Here is a 22073-nt window from a genome sequence, read left to right as displayed (position 1 = left end):
TAAAACAGATCTGAGAGCCAGGGCTCATGGCTTAAAGAGGTCAGCAAACCATTTACTCAAGTAGATGTTCCAGATACAATTACGAGGAATACGGTCCCTCTGAGTTGGATATATGTGATGCAATGGCACATCCTAAGACTTATGTGTTGGCAAACAAATTCCAATCATTCCCTGTGCTGCCCAAATCTGGGATTTTCTTCCTCTCACAGTGCTATCAGTAAAGTTTTGCACATATTGAACATGAATTTTCACTTTGGACTCACTCCTCTTACTGGGTTCCCCCAGCTGCTCAGTGGCCCTTAGGCTATGTTAAAACATCTCAAGCTCTTCTGATGCATGGTAGAGGAATGTGGATCCTTCATCAAGTAATAGCCTTGACTCACACCAGAAGTAGCAGATACCGCAGCCATCAACAGCAAGAATACAAGCAAGAATAATCCACCATTTTCACTTTCACATGGATCATCACAAAGGTGACAGCACCTTCAGTATTCACAATGGAGACTTCTCTACCAGACAATCTGTTGTTAAGACCAGCCTACCTGTTCTTGTTCTACCTGGTGTAAATCCAGAGCCCATCAACTTAGTGGAGTGACCCCATCTTTGCTCCTTGGCAGCGAAACGGTGAACTTTGGCTGGCTCTTGATTTAGAATAAAAACTCTCAATGCTAGGTAGATAGAAAATGCAATAATCAATGTGATAGATCTTCAGAGATCTAGAGAGTTTATCACTGGAGGACTGAAAAACAACATTGGGTGACTAAAGGTATTTTCTCTCCCTTCTTCAATGATGGACAATCCCTCTCTTTCTAGCTCCTAAGCATCCTCAATGCAAAGGTATCAGCTTGTAAGAAATGATGCTTTTCCTAAAAGAGAAGTAACTCCAGCCCCAAACTTCAACCATAGCAACCACTGGAGTATTCAACTCTTCTGATTATTAATATCCAGTCTTACTAGGAGCTGTCATCACAGCTCAGTGAGTGCTGGTGCCAGGCACTGTGCATTTGTTTCCTAAGAAGGCACAAATTGCTCTGAGGTTCTGAGTCAGAAGAAAGAAAAGAACAGGAGAATAAAATCAAGATGAAATATATGATGGGGACATTCAAGGTCAGGCTTGATGGGGCTCTGAACAACCTGATCTAGCCTGGAGAGGAGGAGACTCAGGGGTGACCTTATTGCTCTCTACAACTACCTGAAGGGGGGTTGTAAACAGGCAGAGGTTGGTCTCTTCTCCCAGGCAGCCAGCACCAGAACAAGAGGACACAGTCTGAGGCTGCACCAGGGGAAGTTCAGGCTGGAGGTCAGGAGGAAGTTTTACACAGAGAGAGTGATTGCCCATTGGAATGGGCTGCCCGGGGAGGTGGTGGAGTCACCGTCACTGGAGGTGTTCAGGAGGAGACTTGACAGGGTGCTTGGTTGCATGGGTTAGTTGATTAGGTGCTGTTGGATAATAGGTTGGACGCAATGATCTTGAAGGTCTCTTCCAACCTGGTCTATTCCATTCTATTCTATTCTATTCTATTCTATTCTATTCTATTCTATTCTATTCTATTCTATTCTATTCTATTCTATTCTATTCTATTCTATTCTAGTTGAAGATGTCTCTGCTTCCTGCAGGGGATGTCGAACTAGGTGACCTTTAAAGGTTGCTTCCAACCCAGAAAATTCTATGTGCACCAATGCCTCGAATTCTTCAAGGTCATGAGCAGATGCAGCAGCAAAGAATAGGCCTCCCTGTGAGATTCTGGTCCAGAATCCTTAGGACCTCCTCCTCCAGCAACTGTGTGCCAAGGCCCATGTCACGCAGCAGAGATGACAGACTCACAGTATAAAACTAATTTCAGCGAGCTGCACCATAAGAAAACACCCACTCAGAAAGAACTTTCATCTAACATTATTTTTTATTCTCTTGTTTTTTTTGGTTTGTGATTTTTGGCAAAAACACCTTCCTGGCAGTACCAGATGTTTCACTAATTCCTGCATTCCATCAACTTGTCTTCAAAAAAAAACAAACCAAAAAAAGGCAAAATCCACTGCAGAACTGTGCAATCAATGTTTGGGGTTTTTCAGCCCAGAAATACTGGGAAAGGGGACTGATCCAAGCCTTCCCTCTATTTTATTTTGTCAAAAACACCATCCAAACCAAACCAAACACATGCTAGTTCCAGCTTCAGCAAAAGTCTGCATTCAGCCCCCAGACACTCACAGGCCTGATTTGACATTGCAGATCATTGCAGATCTGCTTCCATCTCCACCTGTGCATCCTCTGGATGCAAACCACTGCCCTCCTCTGACCATTATATAGCCTGTTCAAGAGATATTTCTTCAGCATCTTCATCAACGACCTGGATGGAGGGATGGAGTAGACCCTCGGCCAATTTGCTGATGATACAAAACTGGGAGGGGTGGCTGACACCCCGTCAGGTTGTGCTGCCATTCAGCAAGAGCTGGACAGGCTGGAGAGCTGGGCAGAGGTGAACTTCATGAAGTTCAACAAGGACAAGTGTAGAGTCCTGCACCTAGGGAGGAATAACCCCCAACACCAGATCACCAGCACAGATCAGAGATTGACCTACTGGAAAGCAGCTCCGCAGGGAAGGACCTGAGAGTCCTGGTGGACAAGTTCACCCTGAGCCAGCAGTGTGCTCTTGTGGCCAAGAAGACAAATGGTCCCCTGGGGTGCATTAAAAAGAGTGTTGACAGAAGGTCAAGGGAAGTTCTTCTCCCTCTCTACACTGCCTTGATGAGGCCACATCTGGAGTACTGTGTCCAGTTCTTGACTCTCCAGTTCAAGACAGAAAACTAATGGAGAAAGTCTAACAAAGACTACAAAGGTGCTGAGGGGCCTGGAGCATCTCTGTGGGGAAAGGCAGTGAGACCTGGGGCTCTTCTCAATGCTCAGCAAGAGCCAAATGATGGTGTCAAGAAGGTGGGGCCAGACTCTTCTCAGTGGTGCCCAGTGACCAGAGAAAAGGGCAATGGGCACAAACCGGAACACAGGAAGTTCCACCGAAATACAAAGAAAAACTTCTTTCCTGTAAGGGTACTGGAGCACTGGACTAGGCTGCCCAGAGGGGTTGTGGTGTATCCTTTTCTGCAGACTTTCAAATCATACCTGGCTGTGATTCTGTGCAGCCTGCTCTGTGTGACCCTGCTTTAGCAGGGGGGTTGGGCTAGATGATCTTCAGAGCTCTCTTCCAACCCCCACCATTCTGTAATTCTGTAATCCTGTGATTCTTTGAGCTGGTTCCTGCAAGAGGTTTGTGGATTTTTGCCAGGCTCCACATTTTTAGTCTCTTTACAAAGCGGTCCTCAGGAGCACGTGGGTGTATGGAGGACCCAGTGGGTAAATGACCCATGGCTGTCATTTCTGTGTATCTTTCAAATGTTTGTTGAGGAAACATATTAGGCTTTTTACTTCTTAGTCCACTTACAAGAACAAACAACAAAAAAAAGCTGTGTTATGCCTCAGGCAGTCTTTTTTATTATCTTACATCGAGTTCATGCAATAAAGTCTGTTAATTAAAACATGAATATTTAAAGTGGCTTTCAAGGATGGCAGCCTTGTCTCACTGGAGGGAAGAAGAAAGAAAAAAGGAGAAGAAGGGGAAAAGAAGTTGTAAAGCAAAAGGAAGGCAGGAGATAGTTGTCTTTGCCAGAGGAACCTTCAATTATTTAATTGCTGAATGAATGCATCTTCTCCAGTTGACATTAGATGTTCATTTGCAGCAGGAGGGTCAGGGTGGAGAAAGGTATGGAGGGAAGGAGTGGTGCTGAAGGTGAATAGGTAGAGTTTTAATTAAAGTGTGCAATAGGCAAAGCTGTTGCTTTTGTCAGGGCTGCCTTCTGAAGTGGAGGCTTTCTCAAAGTCTTGTAAAAGCAGAACAACCGCAGTTGTTCATCACTGTCCACAACTGTCCACATTGAGGCTGCTCTGACATGACAAAAGCGTTAGACAGCAGGAAGAAAATCAGCATCCCAACAACTGCTTTCTCCAAGCTCAACCAAGCTGAACAACCTCATCTCTCTCAGCCTTTCTTCATAGGACAGGTGTTCCAGTACAAAATTCCTTTTTGTCCTCTCTGAGTGCCTAGCCATGTACGTTGTCCTTTTGCATCAAGCTATCAAGCCACACTGGGGAATCCATCAGCTTGCTTCTGCTCTTGCAGGATTAACAGAAGCTGTGCTTTTGATGGGAAGAATCCCACAAGGATAAACAAAGCCAGCTTCTTCTGAAATGCACCATGAGGCACTCACTTTCCAGATAGGCCTCATGGTGCATTTTGGATCAAACATGGAAAGGATAAAGCATGAGTCAGCCTCTTGTTCCTGCAGTGAGTTTACACTCTGTGAGTCTCAACAAACATGCATTCTCTCTGGAGTAGTACAGAGCGTGCCCTGGGTCTCTTTGTGGCTTGTGGGGTTCCCCACAGAGGCTCTCAGCTGCCAGATATGTTCATATGTGTGTATGTGTGGGATGTGGAGATGTGCAGGGATGGAGATGTGCAAGAGCTGTGTGTGTCCACGCATTTGCAGACTCATTTTCATGGTTGTGTATCTACCACAGATCTTTTCCCTCCATCTGCCCAGCTCTGTATGTGTGTAGACATGTTGATTGTTGGGTTTGAATGCACAAGCAGGGACATTCATGCCCACTTATGACACAGAATGAAGAACCTCTTGCCTTTGAGGGTGATGGAGCACTGGACCAGGCTGCCCAGAGACATGTGGAGTCTCCCTCTCGGGAGAGATCCCAAACACTGCTGAACATGTTTCTGTGAACCTGATCTGGATAAACCTTCCTTTGCTTAGGGTTGGATGAAAATAGGATAGAATGACTTTTAGAATAGAATTAACCAGGTTAGAAAAGACCTTTGAGATCATCAAGTCCAACCTATCACCCAACACCATCTTATCTAGATGACCTTCAGAGGTCCTGTCCAACTGCCAACATTCTGTGATTTGTGTATCTGCCTGCCCTGTGTGCATTTACACCATTGTGTGCAGTTGTGTGTCCATGGACATGAACACTTAGGCACCCAGATATAACACACATGTGCCTACACCTACATACATAAGACCATCCATGAGCTCAATGGAGTACTCTACACATGCATCTGGACATGAATAAATGGAGATGTGTGCTGCTGCAGCTGTGTGCCCATCCAGGCAACTCTGGAGAGGAGCTGCCTGTGCATGGATAGATGGATAGATGTGTGATGTGTGTGTTTCAGCTTGCTGAAGGTCAGGGTAGATTTTGCATTTCTGGTGACAGAGTGTGGCTGCATCTCTCACACCAGGTCAGTGGGACACAGTCAGGCGACAGCATGGCAGGATGTCAGCTCCGGGCACGCCGCAGGCTCATGGCTGAACTCTCAAAGATGGATAGAGGCTTGCCGGCTGCTGTTTACTCCGCTGTCTGCTCTCATGTTGATGCATGCTCTCAGTCAAGCAAGGGAAACCCAGCTACGCCATTCATATTTCATAACTGCTGCTCCTGCCTCTCCTCATCTCCTTTTCATTTATTTTCTTTTCTTACTGAAGTATTAAAAAAACATTTCTTTGAATGCACAGTGCCTGCCCTTCCCCAGACATTGCTCACAGAGAGGAGCTCTTCTAAACCAAAGAGAAAATGCTCATGACAAACACTCCTCCACAAACTTCTGAAGCCTCCAGTGCTATGTATGGCATTTCTCTTAAAGACCTCCTACTCACCCCTATGCACCCAACCCTGCTCCAGAGAGCAAGACCTGCTTCTGCTCTGTGACCCAGATGGCTATGACCTACACTAAAGCTGCTTCTAGTGTTGCATAGTGAGGAAGATGCTGCAGAGGAGCATTTTTTTTCAGTTGGAAGAGACCTCTTAAGATCACTAAGATCACTATGCACCTCCAAGTCCAAAGAAAGGCTAGTTTATGGTGGGATTGTAGACAAAGGACTGCCACTCAGAGAGATGCTCCCCTTCCATAGTCACACAGAAAACATCCCATCACACCACCCAACATGAATCAGAGAACCCTAAAATGGTAGGAATTGGAAGGGAGCTCTGGTGATTGAGTCCAAACTCTACCCCCCTGCCAAAACAGGAAAATGAGACCCCTTCCTCAGGAGGAAAATGAGTTGGAGAACCTGGACAAGTTGCTTTTGTGCCTCAGTTTAGGCCTGCAATGTATTCAGCTAGAAATAAAAGCTAAGTGAAACATGAATTAAATATTCCTGGAGCAGGTAAGGTAAAGGCAGAAGTAAATAGATACTTCACATATTCACTCGTGTTTGCAGCATGCAGAAGCAGGGGCAACTTGTTCTCCTAAAAGATATAGTGGGGCACTGATGTCTGTGAAGGTTCTTGGTGAGCGTGAGGTCAACCAAAGTGATTCCACTCACTAAAAAAATACCAAGTACAGCAGTTCTCTGGTTTATTTCACACACCACCCAAGCCAGCAATGCCCCAGATGTGTTACCTCCTGTCCAGCATGGTAGCTAGATAAATTTCAGGACAGTTAAAGAACATAGCTCCAGGATGCAAAAACTAGACATGGGGAAGAAGAGTTTGTGGAAGCTAAGATGAGCTTCTCCTTTCTTTGAAGGAAGTGTTTAAGTGCTGCATTGCTGGGTCACAATGAAAACATCACAAACACCCCTAGGCTGAGCCACCTAAGCAGGGCAATGCTGCCATTGGATTTGCCTTCACTATTTGGTTGCAGCATCCACATATTGAGTGCTTGACTACTCATGGAGCACAACCTTGTGGGGCCAGACTCCCTTCTATTTAGTGGTCATTTCATCCCTGTGCTTTAGGACCCTACCAAACTTTCTGCATGTACATATCTGCTGTCACATCATCTCCATGCACTCTTACAGCACTTAGAGATCCCAGCATCAGCCTCCCCATGTGCTTGTTCCTGACTGCTGCTAGTGTTTGTGCAAATTAAAGCCCATGTACTGCAGGGAGAGCACAGCTCAAACTGCACCAGAAACAGTGGAACAAAGCATCCCCCAAGACAGGGCAGCCCAGTTTCTCCAGGAGGCTGGAGTTGCAGCTTTAACCCCCCACCCACCCCCAGGTCCCTTCCCTTCCTTATTACTTCTAAATACTGGGAATATCCTAAGCCATGAAGTATCTGTTTAATGACATGGACCACTCAAGACCTATTGAGAGTGTTCAGCTTAATGAGGTGTGTGGCAATCCTTGGTCTATCAATACTAGAGTCAGAGAACAAAAAGAAATATATGTAAAGTCAACAGATCTGCAGTTCTGGTGATGCAAGGACGTCCTTTCCCAGCCTGTTTGTCTCAGCCTGCTGAAAAGCTGAAGTGTAGGATATCAGTACCAAATTGCTATCTTCAGCAAGTGCAAGGAGTCAGTCAACAACTGGAGGTGACATTGGCAGAGCCATCCCAGGGACACACAGTTGCTGACTCTCCCCTAGGTTAAAGTGTCACAGAGTCACCCTGAACAACACCTGCTGAGAATCCAAAATCAGTTTTCTAACCTATTTAGCCCAAGCTTGCTTCAGTACTGTCTTGGAGGATGTTGGGCTCACAGGGACACATTCACCACCCAGAGATAAATAAATGTCACTGATTATCAGAATGGGAAAAGGAAAGATATGGGAGAAGAGACAATTTGCAGAGGTGACAGCCATGTTTTGGAAGAGGTGTGAAATCTACTGCTCTGGCCAACATGAAAAGAGTTTGCTGTGACTTAAAGCACCCACATACACACTCAGAAATCCACAAATAACTCTCAACTCTACTAAGGCTCTGTTCCCAGCCTCCTAGGCAAAGACCTTCTCCCCTTCTGGATCAGTTGTCTGCTAGATCTTCAAAGACAATGGGATGAGTGCCACCTCTGCTACGTCCTGCACTCAGTCTTTGGAAGACACATCTGGATAGGGGAATCCAGCACTGAAAAGTAGAAAACTCCCTTTCAAGAAAACCTTGGAGAAACTCCAGACTTATATCCACCATGAAAGACAAGATCAGAGAACTCAGCACCAAGGAAAACCATGGAGGTCAGGCACCTCCAAAGGGCATGAGACACCTGAAAACTCCAGGGATGCTGCTCACACAGAATCAGAGAACCACACAATGGTGGGAGTTGGAAGGGACCTCTGGAGATCATCTAGTCCAACACTTGCTAGCACAGGTTCACCTAGATCAAGTTGCACAAGAACAGGTCCAGGCAGTTTTTTAATGACTTCAGAGAAGGAGACTCCACAGCTTCTCCAGGCAGCCTGTGTCCTCAAAGTAAGAAGTTCCTCCTCATATTTAGATGGAACTTCCTGTGTTCAAGTGTGTGCCTATTACCTCTTGTCCTGTTCCTGAGCACCAGTGAAAAAAAGACTGTCCCTATCCTCCTGACACACCCCCAGGTCCTCTTGGAAAGTCTTTTTTTTTATTCAGCCTGCTTCCATCACATAAACAAATCGGATATTCAGGATAGGTAGTGAAAAGGGCCAGCAGGGTCTCTGTGCGCCCTCTCTTCTGTCCCATTAGTATCCTTGTTCTTATAGAATCACAAAATTGCCCAGACTGGAAAAGACTTTTATTGAGTCCAATCATAGGCCTAGCATTGACAAGTCCTTGACTAAACCACATTCCTAAGCACTACATCTACACAACTCTTAAATACCTTCAGGGATGATGACTCCATCAGCTCCCTGGACAGCCTGTTCCAGGGCTTGACAGCCCTTTCTGTAAAGAAATTCTTCCTAATATCAAGATATCACCGAATCACAGAATCACCAAGGTTGGAAGAGACCTCAAAGATCATCAAGTCCAACCTCTCACTACAGACCTCATGACTAAACCATAGCACCAAGTGCCATGTCCAATCCCCTTTTGAACACCTCCAGGGATGGTGATTCCACCACCCCCCTGGGCAGCACATTCCAATGGCTAACAACTCTCTCTGTGAAGATCTTTCTCCTCACCTCAAGCCTAAATTTCCCCTGGCACAGCTTGAGACTGTGTCCTCTTGTTCTGGTGCTGGTTGCCTGGGAGAAGAGACCAACCCCCTCCTGGCTGCAACCACCCTTCAGATAGTTGTAGACAGCAATAAGGCAATAAGGTCTGCCCGAGCCTCCTCTTCTCCCAGCTCACTCAGCCTCTCCTCATAGGGCTTGTGCTGGAGGCCTCTCACCAGATGGACAGGGATACACTAGAGAGTGTCCAGTGGAGTCTACAAGGATAAAGAAAGTCTGGAGAAGAGAAGACTAAGAGAAGATCTTATTAATGTTTATAAATATCTGAAGGGTGAGGGTCCAGAAGAAGGTGCTAGTCTCTTCTCAATGGTGTCCTGTGATAAGACAAGGGGCAATGGATACAAACTGTAAAACAGGAAGCTCCAATTCAACATGAGGAAAAACTTTACAGTGAGGGTGCTGGAGTACTGGAACAGGCTGCCCAGAGAGATTTTGAAGTGTCCTTCTCTAGAGACTTTCAAAACTGGTCCCTAGGTGATCCTGCTTTTGCTGGTGAGGTTGGACTCAATGGTCTATAGAGGTCCATTCAAACTGCTACAATTCTATGATTCTATGGTTCTGTATCCTCAGATTCAGCAGCTACCATTGTAAAATGATGCTGCAGCTGGCATGAAGCTGGTGTCTGTGTTTCCCTCTATCTAAATTTCACTCTGTATTCCCACACAAAACATTTTGGGGCAGCTGCTACAGGTCATGAATATGGGAAGATGTTGAACAAAGTGTATGTGGTGCCTAATTCTCACTGGTGTCATAGAATCAGGAAATGGTTTGGGACCTTAAAGATCATCTTGTTCCAACTCCCACTAGACCAGGTTGCTCAAAGCCCCATTCGATTTGACCTTGAACAGTTCCAGGAATAGAACATCCGCAACTTCTCTGGGCAACCTGTTCCAGTGTCTCACCACCCTCACAGTGAGGAATTTCTCCCTAATATCTCATCTAAATGTACCCTCTTTCAGTTTAAAGCCATTACCTCTCATCCTATCACAGTACCCTCTGATAAAGGTTCCCTACCCAACATGCTTGTAGGTCCTCTTTTAAGTTCTAAAGTCTCCCTAGAGTCTTCTCCAGGCTGAACGACCCCAACTCTCTCAGCCTGTCTTCATAGAAGAGGTACTTCACCCTTCTGGTCATCTTCTTGGTCCCTTTCTAGACTTACTCCAACAAGTCCATGTTTTTCTTACATTGGGAGCCTTATATCTGGATGTAGTACTTCAGGTGGGTTCCCAACAGAGCAGAGTGGAGGAGGAAAATCAACTTCCCCAACCTGCTGGTCACACTGGTTTTGATGCAGCCCAGGATATGGTTGACTTTTTGGCATGCAAGTGCATATTGTTGGGTTGTGTTGATCTTCTTGTCAAACACAAATCCAACTGTATCTGGTGATAGGATGTGTGGGAATGGTTCAAAGCTGCACCAAAAGAGTTTCAGACAGGACATTAGGAAACGTTTCTCTGTGGAGAAGGTAGTCAGACACTGGAACAGGCTTCCTAGAGAGGTGGTCAATGCCTCAAACCAGACAATGTTTAAGAAGCATTTGGACAATGCCCTTAATTAACTTTTGGTCAGCCCTGAATTAGGTCAAGCATTTGGACTGGGTGATTATTGTAGGTCCCTTCCAATATTCTTTCTTTTCTTTTCTTCTCCATTCTATTCTATTCTAATTCAATTCTATTCAATTCTATTCTATTCTATTCTATTCTATTCTATTCTATTCTATTCTATTCTATTCTATTCTATTCTATTCTATTCTATTCTATTCCATTCCATTCCATTCCATCCCATCCCATTCCATTCCATTCCACTCCACTCCACTCCACTCCATTCCTTTCCATGCTGATTGTAAGGCCTTTAAAGAATCCCAGAGGAAAGCAGTGCAGCAAGCAGGGCTTGTACATATCACAGAGATCTGAGTATCTAAACTGTGTCAGAAACCCCTTTTTCAGCACCCAGGAAGGAGTTAACCACACTTGCCTCATCCCTAAACCATCACATTGACTACAGCTCCCATCAGGAGCTGTCCATATGGGTCCAGAAGGGATTCTCTGCAGGAGACAAGGTAAACTTGCCAAGAAGGGCTGTGGAGCTTCCTGCTCTAGAGACTTTCAAGACCTCTCTGGATGTGTTCCTGTGTGACCTGCTCTAAGTGATCCCCCATTGGCAGGACAGTTGAACTCCATGGCTGGAGGTCCCTTCCAACACCTACTGTTCTTTGGTTCTATGACCTGTCTGCTTGGTGCCAGGTTCTGTTCAGCATCCTCCCTCAGGAGCTGTGCAGTGGTACCAGCTCTTGCTCACAGCTTCAGAGGTTTGGACTTAAGCTGGAGAGATGTCAGGTAAACCCCCCAGTGCTCTCAGCAGGGTAACACAGGAGAATTTTACAAGTGAGCAGAGAGCAGCTTTTCCTTGCCCCATGTTTCACTGATGAACTCTGACTATACCCTCACTCTGCTCTCAAGGATGTACAGACTAGACAGCAGGGACAGACACAGATGGAGAGACAAGGAGCTGGAAAGCAGCACACCTTCCCCAATCATGCTCAGCAAACCCATGCCAGGAGGAAGGAGAGGCAATGAGAATTCATTCATCCAACTTTGCCTTTTGCTTGGCAATTCCAAATGCAAGGTAAATACAAATGCAAACCTATTGCTTTGCAAGCTCAGCTGTTGTTTGAGCCTGGGGGACTTTTGCTGGAGTGGTAGAGTCTGTGTTCTAAGGAGGAGCTGAAAAGGCCAAGGAGAGGTTAAGAACCTGCCCCTGGGCAATTATTCCCACCTCTTTATCAGTCTCTGGGCTTTCATGGTCACTAAAGCTCAAAATAGGAAATTACTTATCAAGTTATTTCTATCCTGGGGGAGATTCAAAGGGAGGAGAGCAGTGCCACACAATGTGATTCCTGAATCAGGGAAGATGGTGGTTGAACACATGCCCCCTGCCTGGAAGTGTTCAAGAACAGGTTGGACAGGGCCTTGAGCAGTCTGGTCTAGTGGGAGGTGTCCCTACTTATGGCAGGGGGTGTGGAACTAGATAATCTTTGAAGCTCTTTTCAACCCAAACCATTCTATGATTCATTAGTCCCTGTGCCTCTGGGCCCTCTTGCACATCATGGAGCCCCTTCAGCAGTCACTCAGCCTCAAGTCCAGGCAGAAGTTCAGTCTTGATGAGACTTTGGCCAGCAGAACTGGCCAGGCATGGAACAAAGCTTCCCAACAACAACTGAGGTTTGGGGAATGTGTCCTACAGTGAGAGATTTAGGGAGTTCAGCCTCCTTAATGCTGCAAAGATCAAGAAGCAACTGGTTCATAGGTCTATAAACACCTCTCCAAACAGTAGAGAATGGCACTAGACAACTTCTTAACCTGTCAGGCAGAAAAAGCATCTAAGGGATGGAAGATGAAACACCACTCGCAAAAGAGAAGTGAAGAGATGAGCATGTGTGAGGAAGGAGGTTCTGCATTTGTTCAGATTAATGGGGACAGCAAACCACTGGAAAAGTTTATCAGGAAAGGCAGAAAAAAACCCCAAAAAACCATTACTTCAAACTAGCAATATCTTGATTCAAATTTTGGATGACTAAGAAGCTCCCTTTAAATCTCAGCTCAAGTTCCTTGCTGAAATCAATTTGTGAAGTTCTCTGGCTGAGACATTAAACCAATTAGATTTATCCATCACAAAATTCCCTCCAGCCTGGGAGCCATCTACTTTATATATTCCAGGGCCACACATTTAACCCTGTTTTGCAGTCAGCATCTTGGCTCTTTCCAAGATCAAAGATCAGAAGAACCAGAGCATGTTGGCTATCTCTTCGGACCATCAAAATGTGACAGCACTGCAACGGCCTTCCAGGAACAGATTATGTGGAGACAAGACTAATTAGACATTCATTAAGTGCCTAACTCAGCACAGCACTTAAGCACACATTTAACCTTCTCTCATTACAGTGTCACATCAGTGTCCCTTTTTAAGCTCCAGCTCTAATTACAATGAAGCCAGCTCTTATCTGGGAGGGTTACCAGCATTTTCAGACCAGGAAGTCTCAACACCCTGTGTTTCAGGAAGATTCCCCATCTTCAGCCCTCTGGTCCTCTACCTCAAACCAGTGTAGAAGCCTATTCCAGGAATGCCAACTTGAATGCATTAAAGGACAATTCATCCTTAAGCATTAGGACCTACAACCAGTCTTTACTTTCTTCTCATGTTGCCTGAGGCAGCCAAGGGAGCCCTGATGATGGCCAAAAATAGTTCCTCTCTTGTCTTCTCACAGAACTCCTCTGTCCAGCTCTTCCAGCAGTAGCTGCAGCAAGAAGGGGAGATGCTGGGGAGTGCACTGCTGCTGCCAATACCTTTCCAAGCATGTCCCTCTAGTCACCAGGACAGGTTTCATGTATAGCAAGGCACTGAAACATCTCCTGTCCACCTCAATAGATTCTTCCCACTCCTACCACCACCTGCTGTAACCTCTGTGATGTCTGTGTGGGACAGTGAGTGCAAGCTAAACATAGGAAGCAAAACTGGAGTATTCTCTCCTACCTCTAGACATTGAAGAACAGATGCTGTAGACAAGGCAGGATGTCTTTGGCAGAGTTTCTTTGTGAAGTCCATCATAAATGACCACAAACATCCATGTCTACATGAATCAAGTGTAAATTCACAGTGAAATCAGGCTGTCCATTAGGGTTCTTGGGTGTCCCAGTAGCTCTGGAGCAGCAGTTTCAGTGTGCCCACTTCTCAGTCACTGGGTTGGTAACAGAAGTTCATCTCCCAGCTCTGCTCCTCAGTTACCAAAGCCAATGTCCAATTGTGATGGATTATAATGATCTCCAGAGGTCCCTTCTAACCCCTACAATTGTATGATTCTATATCCAATCCCCTATTCCCAGCCTGCTCTTGGCTGTCTTCTGACACTATCTAGTGCAGCACACTGCTGGATTCTCAATCCTTTGGCCAGGGATGGGGAGTGAGCCTTTTCAAAGGGACCTCACTCATGGACTCTGAGCCAAAGTGCAGCTGCTTCCAAGGCAGCGTCTCACTGTAGTCTCTGTAGAATTGAACCCATCCATTTGCTTTGGAAATATCCAAGGCTCAGAAGAAGCACATCAGGAAAATGAAGATGAGGACAGTCTTTTTAGCAGGGCCTGTTACAACGGGACTAGGGGTGATGGTTTAAAACTAAAGCAGGAAAGATTTAGACTACATAGAAAGAAGAAATTTTTTTATGATAAGGGTGGTGAAACACTGGATCAGATTGTCCGGAGAGATGGCAGATGCTTCATCCCTGTAAGCATTCAGGGTCAGGTTAGATGAGGCTCTGAGCAACCTGATCTAAGTGAAGATGTCCCTGCTCAATGCAGGAAGGTTAGACTGGATGACCTTCAAAAGTCCCTTCCAATCCCAAATGTTAAAAGTCACCACACTAGACTCATATACCCTTGCTCAAAGATGAAAATCTTAAGACAGGCCCAGAGACAACAAATGACTTGGGAATTGGCAGAGGGAAATAAAACTGAAAAGGAAAAACAAGAAAAAAGTTTAAAGGAAAAGAAAGAAAATAAAAGACAGGGTGGAAAAAAAAAGGAGGAAAAAAGCTACAATTGCAATCAGGACAGCAATGACAGGAATAACCAGCATCAGCACTTGGAAATTGGGAACACTATCAAAATATTCCACCTACAAAATGCTGTTAAGGGATTGCTGCTGAGTCCCTGTCCAAATTGGATCTCGCCTCCATATTCCTGATCAAGCTTTTGCAAAAATCAAAACAGACACAGTGACAGACAGAGCAGCACATGGAGAGGCTGGGCACACTGCAAACAATGTTTCTGTGTGGATGGCATCCCACCAGTGAAGATGGTAATTCTGTATCTTCAATATGGAGCAGATGTGAGCTGCCAGCAAAAAAAAAAATTATCTACACTCTCTACAAATATTTGACACCCAGAAAGGATTTTGATTCAGCCAGCTCTGAGCCTCTTTCATATTTATTTTCTGGGAACATCCAAGCACTCAAGCTGGACTAGGAGAGATCTTTACAAAAGCCAATATTAAGCTTGAATGATTCAGGATTTGTTGAAAATCTTATTTCAAATTTTGCCTTTGGTTGCAGTGAGAAAGGTCACACTGCTTGGGTTGAAGACATAAATCATCCAATCAGCAAATGCAAGGCATGACACATGGCTTAGAATCATAGAATCCGTTCAGATGGAAAAGACCTCTAAGATCATCAAGTCAAACCATCAGCCTAGCACCACCATGGTCACTAAACCATGTTCTGAAGTACTATGTCTATGCATTTCTTTTAATACCTCCAGGGATGGTGACTCCACCACCTCCCTGGGCAGCCTGTTCCAATGCCTGACCACTCTTTTGGTGCAACTTGAAGCCATTTCCTCTCATTCTAACACGTGATAGATAGGAGAAGACACCAACACCCACCTCACTGCAATCTCCTTTCAGGCAGTGGTAGAGAGTGAGAAGGCTTTCCCTGAGCCTCTTTTCTCCAGGCTGAACAACCTCAGTTACCTCACTCATTCCTCATAAGACCCTTCACCAGCTTCACAAAGCTCACATGGCTCTGAGGAGACAGCCAACATGATGCTCCCCACAAGCTGTTCAGGCAGGAGAAAAAAGGCCATCACAAAGCAATCCAAAACCTGGAGATCAAATATGTCCATGAGCTGGGAGCTGGTGTGGGAGGCATGGCTAAAGAACTAATTTGGAGGATTTACATCTTGGCTGCATGCCTTCATGTCTTGATTCACAGATCAAGGAGAAATGAAACCTCCCCTCCCTAAATACACTGAGAAAAGCACTAGTACCTGATCATACACTAATCTCTCAGACTGTGGTCTGCAGGAAAATCACACTGCACAGCTTGGACCAGTGCATGATATCCTCTTTCCCAGTGAAAGTCATTTTAGCCTCCTTCCCACTGCTTCAAGATATTTCCTTTCTAATTAAAGGTGGGTGCAAAATCCAGGCAGGACCCCCAAAGTCTAGGTTGACAGAGGTTGTCCTACCCCCCTACTCTGCCCAAGTGAGGCAACATCCAGAGAACTGTGTCCAGTTCTTTGCTCCCCACTTCAAGAAAGACAGGAAACTACTGGAGAGAGTCCAATGGAGGGTCACAAAGATGATTAGGGGGCTGAAGCATGTCTCTTGTAAGGAGAGACTGAGAGACCTAGGGCCCTTTGGCCTGGAAAAAAACAACAGATTGAGAAGAGATCTTCTCAATGTATATAAGTATACAAAGGGTGGATATCATGGGGATGAGGCTGGACTCTTCTCAGTGGTGCCCGGTGTTAGAACAAGGGGCAATATGTGCAAACTAGAACACAGAAGGTTTCACTGGAACTGAAGGAGAAAATTCTTTCTTTTGAAGGTTTAATGGAGCAGGCTGCCCAGAGAGGCTGTGGAGTCTCCTTCTCTGAAGACTTTCAAGATGCTCCTGTGCAACCTGATCTAGGTGAACCTGATTTAGCAGAGGGGTTGGACTAGATGATCTCCAGAGGTCCCTTCCAGCCCCTACTATTCTATGATTCTAAGTCCAGTCCCCAATGGCTTCTGACTTTCTCCCCATGGCAGAAGACATTTCAGTCTAGCATCTGAAGAAGATGTGACCTTGGTGTGGCTTCAGGAATGGGCCTGAACTTTGCTGAATTTGAGATTCCCCTCCCCACTTCTGCATCACACCTCTGCTCTACACAACCTGGCTGCTGGCAGGTGGGTTAGGAGCTGAGGATAAACACATCAGAGCAGATCTGACACAGGTGATGAAATAAAGGATTCACTTTTGGACACCCCAGTTCCCTTCTACTTTGCATGGAACCACAGCACTAATGTACACCATGTCAGATCACTGGAGGGAGCATTGCCCTCCCTAGATCAGTGTCCAGATTAGATCCCTCTGAGCATCTCATTTTTATTCATAGTCCTTTTTGTCATGCCTCTTCCGACTCCCTAGTTCTTTTCCAGCCCATAGTATAGTCAAGCTTGTCATCAAAATACTGATGGAATAGCTGAGGAATGAGTCCCATAAAAGGCACCAAGTAACCCCACAGGAGCAGCATGGTGAGTATTATCATTGATAGTCTCCAGAAGGAAAATGAGGTTTGGAACAAAACCTGTGTGGCCTTCTGTGGCTGTCTTTTTGAACTAAACCCCAGGATTATTTTTTTCCCCACAAATCTCAATGGTTGATGGGACTGCTGAGTGCAGCCTGCCTCGGGAGGCAGTTTGGATCCTACCTTTTCTAGGGTGTCTGTAATTAAGTTGGAAGACGGCTCACCCTCAGGTAAGACTCTCCCCTCAGCAGCTGAAGTAAAACAAGCAAGCCACAAGCCCCAGGCATGAATGAAACAATTTGGGGTATATTTAAGGGAAATGCTTTGCAATTGCAGTCACAGGCTCATAAAGAGCCACTGAGGGCTACCAGACCTGCCTGTCAATTAGAACGTGAGGTTTTCATCCCAGGCACCTGCAGACTCAAGACACAGAGGTGACGGGGACAGCGTGAGACCCGGGAGAGGAGAGCCCAACCAGCCCTCCCTCCCAAATGCCCCCAGCTGCCCTCCACTCACCCAGGAACTCCACTCCGCTGCTGTCCTTGGGGCTGCTCATGCAGTTCTCCAAGTAAATTCCATCCTTATAGCAATCTTCCTTCTTCCTGGTGAACCCCAGGACCTCGCTGGCCTGATCTAGGACCTCCCCTCCTGAGCAAGAGCATGGGGTCTGCATAATGCCGCACGGGTGGGAGCTGCTGCTGATGGCCAAGCATGCGTCCAGCCACTTGCAGAGCATCTGGCAAGCAGCTTTGCTAGGGTTCCTGTTGCCCACCACGAGGTACTCCACTGAGAAGTCCCTCTCCTGAGCCTTTGTGGGCTTCCACCGCACGGGCCAGGTCTCCACCCCCGGTGGTGCAGTCTGCTTCATCTGGAGGAACTGCTTGTTGGACTGGAGGAAGGCGTAGCGGGTGGACCCATCGCAGAGCTTCAACACATCGTCAAAGCTCTCCATGCCCAGGTAGGTGCGGGTGGACTCCAGGAAGGAGTCGAACTGGTAGGTGCGGATGTGCTGGTGGTCACATATGCCGGCGGGTTTTAGGATCTTCATGTACAAAGTGTACCTCCGCGGGTCAGGGTTCTGGATAATCCAAGAGCAGAGAGAGGAGTTCAACGGGAAGACAGCAAAGGAGGAGAAATACCCAAAGAATTTCCCCTGGACTAAAGTGGTGCAGGGGTTTTGTGCCAGGTCCAGAGCGACCACGGTCCATACAAAGTAGAGTGGCGATACCAAAAGCAGGTTCAGGGCAGATCCAATGCTCCTCATCCTAGGTCTCTGGTCCTCTGGAACTCAAAGTAAATGTCAAGCAGGCGCCAGATCCTGGACATAACAGGGATCAGCTTAGAGGAAAAGTGAGAGTTTAAGAGGCTCTGGATCCGAAATCAAGCCAATCCTCCCATGTCTGGATTTGAGCTCCCTCCTGTGGCCATAAACAACACCTGGAAAGAAAAGGAAAGGGAAGGAGGAGGGCAGAAAAAGAGAAGAGATTTGGGATTTGGGTTTTTTTCTGTTTTGTTTGTTTGTTTATGTTTTTATTTGTTTGGGTTTGTATATGGTTTGGGGTTTTTTCAATCAACCCTTTGCAAGGCTGAGAATCCACACAACATCCCCAGTTCCAGCACATCTCATTGGAGGAAGATGCAGACCTATCCTCATGATAGGTGTCCCCATCTCTGGGGTGTTCTAACCCCTAGAAAAGGCCCAGCTATGACTCACAGTGAGGGGCATCATAGCTCTGATGCCACTTTCCCAGTGCCCTGTACCAATGCAGTGCCCCTCTGCTCAGCTCAGCAAAGCCTTTACAGTGATTTCGAACCAACTCCCCAAAGCAAACACCATCGATCTCTGTTTTAGGGATTTTTCTCCACCCCAGTAAAGCCAGGGATGGAAGCTGGCTCAATGCAAACTGCAGGCTACAGCTGGGGAGGGTGGGCTGGGCTGGGCTTTACTTTCTCTCTTCCTCCTGCTCTCTCCTCCCTCCTCTTCCACCTAACCAGTGCAGGGGAAGGGGGTTGTTGTTCAATATCCCGGTCCTGTATAGGCAGGAGTCCAGGGCTGGAAGCAGCTTGTGCATGCAGTACAGGAATAAAAGGGGTTACAGAGGCAGATTTTTAGGTCTTCCCACATCACACATCCACTTCTATTACCCTTTGGTGCAGGACATCTCAAACCTGTGGTACTGTAGCTGAGCATCTCCAGGGAGTGGGAGTCCTCCCTGCCAGTCCCAGAATGCCCTTAAGCCCCCAAAGTCTCTTCATCAAGAGTAACATCCATCCTACGTTGCCCCATGGGACTTGTACCCTGCAACCCTTTGTAGCCCAGATCCCCTCTTGAGCCCAACTTTGCAGACCCTGTGCCCCCCTTCATGCAAAGGCACTTCTGGACCATTTGCACTGTTTTAAGTCTCCCTCTTTCTTATCCACCGAGAAGGTCCTTCCCCTCCATCTCTCCTCTTTCCAGGGCAGGACAAAGAAAGGGAAACACCATCAGTGGCAATACTGTCTTCATCTTGTACCATCCTATTTGGGGAGGGGACCTACTGAGAGCTACAGGGATTGACAGGCAGGAGGGTCAGACTCTCAGTATGTGGGGCAGAGCATCTCCCACTGCTGGGCATACAGCCATGGCAGCTTTTCTTGCTCATTTTTTCAGTCATTTATTTTCCTGTCCTCATGGCTCACTCTAGGAAGAGAAAATCAGAAACTTCCCCTTGGGTGAGGCTTTCCCTGGTCTTGCAGTCTTGCTACTTCTAAAACAGGGCAGCTGCCCAATTTCAAAAGGACAGATCCCTGTGAGGGAGGTTTTCTCTACCAAATCAAGCTACTGCTTTGATTTCAAGAGTCTTCATGGTCCACAGATTAGTGAAAAGGGCAGGGCCTCTGTATTGAAAACTGAATGCAAGAAGCTCATCTTCTGAGATACCAACACTGTCCTGGGCTGAAACCTCAAAATAATTCACATCATCTGGGATGTGTTTCTCCATGATCAAGGACCACAGTGATAGTGCCAGGAAGGAATTCAAGTGAAAGTCTACAGCACTTGCTGCAAGGGGAGAGGGAAAACAAGTCTTCCCTCATTGCACCCATGGAGCCTGCTCACAGCCCCAGAGACTGAGCCCACATCCCCAGTCCTGCCATCTCCCACCCCACTGATGTGGTCTGCCTTCCCAGCCTGTAAAGGAGGAAGCTTTCAGAGCAGTTGCACAAATTGCCAGGAAATCTTCAACTCAGGCTGCTAAACTCAATCCCAGGAGAGACTGAGAAATAAGACATGAAGCCCACAGACCATCCTGTGGATCTGGGAAGAGATAATAAACCAAATGCATCCCCACATTCACCCCTTGGTTTCTCTCCTTGCTCTATCTCAAAGGTGGGTTTTTTTCTGTGCATTTTCCCTTGTTCTGCAAGAGCCTCTCTTTTTTAGTTTTCACTGGGGAGGAAAGGGTTAGGCAACTCAAAAGTCAGATCTGCTATTTGCAAACTGTGCTTCATCCCAGCTTCAAATCACTGCAGCCTCTTCCAGCAGATTCCTGAGTGTCTGTTAGAACTGACACTAATCAGCATGGAGTCCAAATGCATTTGCACTTAAATTTTTTAGAAGTCAGGTCCCCACTCCTGACAGTAGTTTGCAGCCTGCAAAGCTCTGCAGTGCAAATCTCCCTGTGCCAGACTCCTGCCTGCTTCAGGAGCTGGATTTCAGGGCTGCATCCTGAGTAGCGGATGTAAAAAGCTTGTTATGAAAACCACAGGCATCAACTAAACACCCTATAAATTTCCAGAGGGGTCATCCTGATTAGCAGAAGAGGTTACCTGCAAATGACAGTGAATGCCTTAAATATCAGCTTTGGTAAGTGAAAGGTGCTTGCTTAGCTGAGGCTCTGAAGAGAACTGCTGGTTCACCTCTCCCTCGCTGTAGGGCAGTCCCTGAGCAGCCTTTGGAAAGCCAAAGTCTATCTGACCTTCACATTGATGAACCAGCTAGGGACCATCTTAACCTCTGGTCCAGATCTGGAAGAAACCTGTCTCCCCGGCTTGAAAGCAGGAGCCAGCAGTGCCTCCATAGCAACAAGATGATTAGGAGACAGGGCTTGTGCTGAGATCTGGTCCCTAACCATGACTTCAGTGCGTGGGATTCAGCCCAAGCCTCCTAGCCTCCTCATAAATGATTTTTTCACATGCTGGCTACAGAACTGCTACTGAATGAAGATGCAGCAAGCACAAAATGCATCCTCCCCACCACCACCACCCCTATCTGGAAAAGCACTGTAAAAGCCAACAAACTTTAACTAAGCAGACCCGTTAATGGGACACTGTGTTACGGTAGTTAGGTCTCAGAATTGATTTCTCTTGAATGCAGTCCCATCTGGAAGGTTTCACCATAAGGAGCATAAATATTATTTATTTCCTCCTTCAAGTGGGAACTTTTAATTAGAAGTGGATTGACAAACCTCCCTCCACATCTGGATCTCTGGCTCAACATGTGTTGAAGCTGGTAGGAAGGTGAGATGTGATGGGCAGTTAGCTGGCTGTGGTGTTTCACCAAGGAGATCCATTCTCTATGCTTTAATCCAGCAAAACCCCAGAGGCAACGTGGAGGTTGCAGCCTGCAGCTCGGGAGGTGATATTAAATGTGTGAAAAGACAGATTTTTCCAGTCTTGGAAACCACATTCCAATTGCACACATGTGAATAATTAGCCCCTATTCCCATGGTAGTTGCCACAGCTAATGTCTAGCTAGCCTGGCTATTTCAGTAATGATGGAAGATGTCCACATCTGGCTCCTGCACACTCACGCCACTGTCTAGGGCCCTGCTAAGTTTTGCTACCTCCTTGCTGAGTATTTCCCATCCCACCCTGGCACCTGCTAGACCAGATGTTGTTCCAAAACACAAGTCAAGACCTTCACAGCCTAAAAAACCCCAGGCAGGGACTAAATCAAACATTATAGCTGACAGCTGGGCTGCCCAAGAGGTTTAATCACCCAATTTGTCCTGGTCCCAGTGAATTTTGGAGCCTGGAAGGTATGGCC

The 22073-nt window shown here is 46.4% G+C and overlaps 1 protein-coding gene across 10 annotated transcripts in view; it reads right to left on the bottom strand.

Moving 5' to 3' along the window:
• Nucleotides 1–22073, bottom strand: part of ADGRB1 (adhesion G protein-coupled receptor B1) — a 325671-nt gene that overhangs the window by 213076 nt on the left and 90522 nt on the right. For 9 of the 10 annotated variants that reach the window (XM_068163182.1, XM_068163187.1, XM_068163188.1 and 6 more), the window contains exon 2: nt 17564–18484. The exons of the other annotated variant lie outside the window; for it this stretch is intronic. In XM_068163182.1, coding sequence (XP_068019283.1) covers nt 17564–18311 — 748 coding nt within the window. In that variant the 5' untranslated portion in view covers nt 18312–18484. The remainder of the gene's footprint in view (nt 1–17563; nt 18485–22073) is intronic. 10 annotated transcript variants of the gene reach the window in all.

This window comes from Melanerpes formicivorus, unplaced genomic scaffold (assembly GCF_026170545.1).
Source record: "Melanerpes formicivorus ecotype bairdi unplaced genomic scaffold, bMelFor1.0.p_v2 SCAF_71, whole genome shotgun sequence".
Classification (NCBI taxonomy): domain Eukaryota; kingdom Metazoa; phylum Chordata; class Aves; order Piciformes; family Picidae; genus Melanerpes; species Melanerpes formicivorus.
This window is presented reverse-complemented; position numbering and strand designations above follow the sequence as displayed.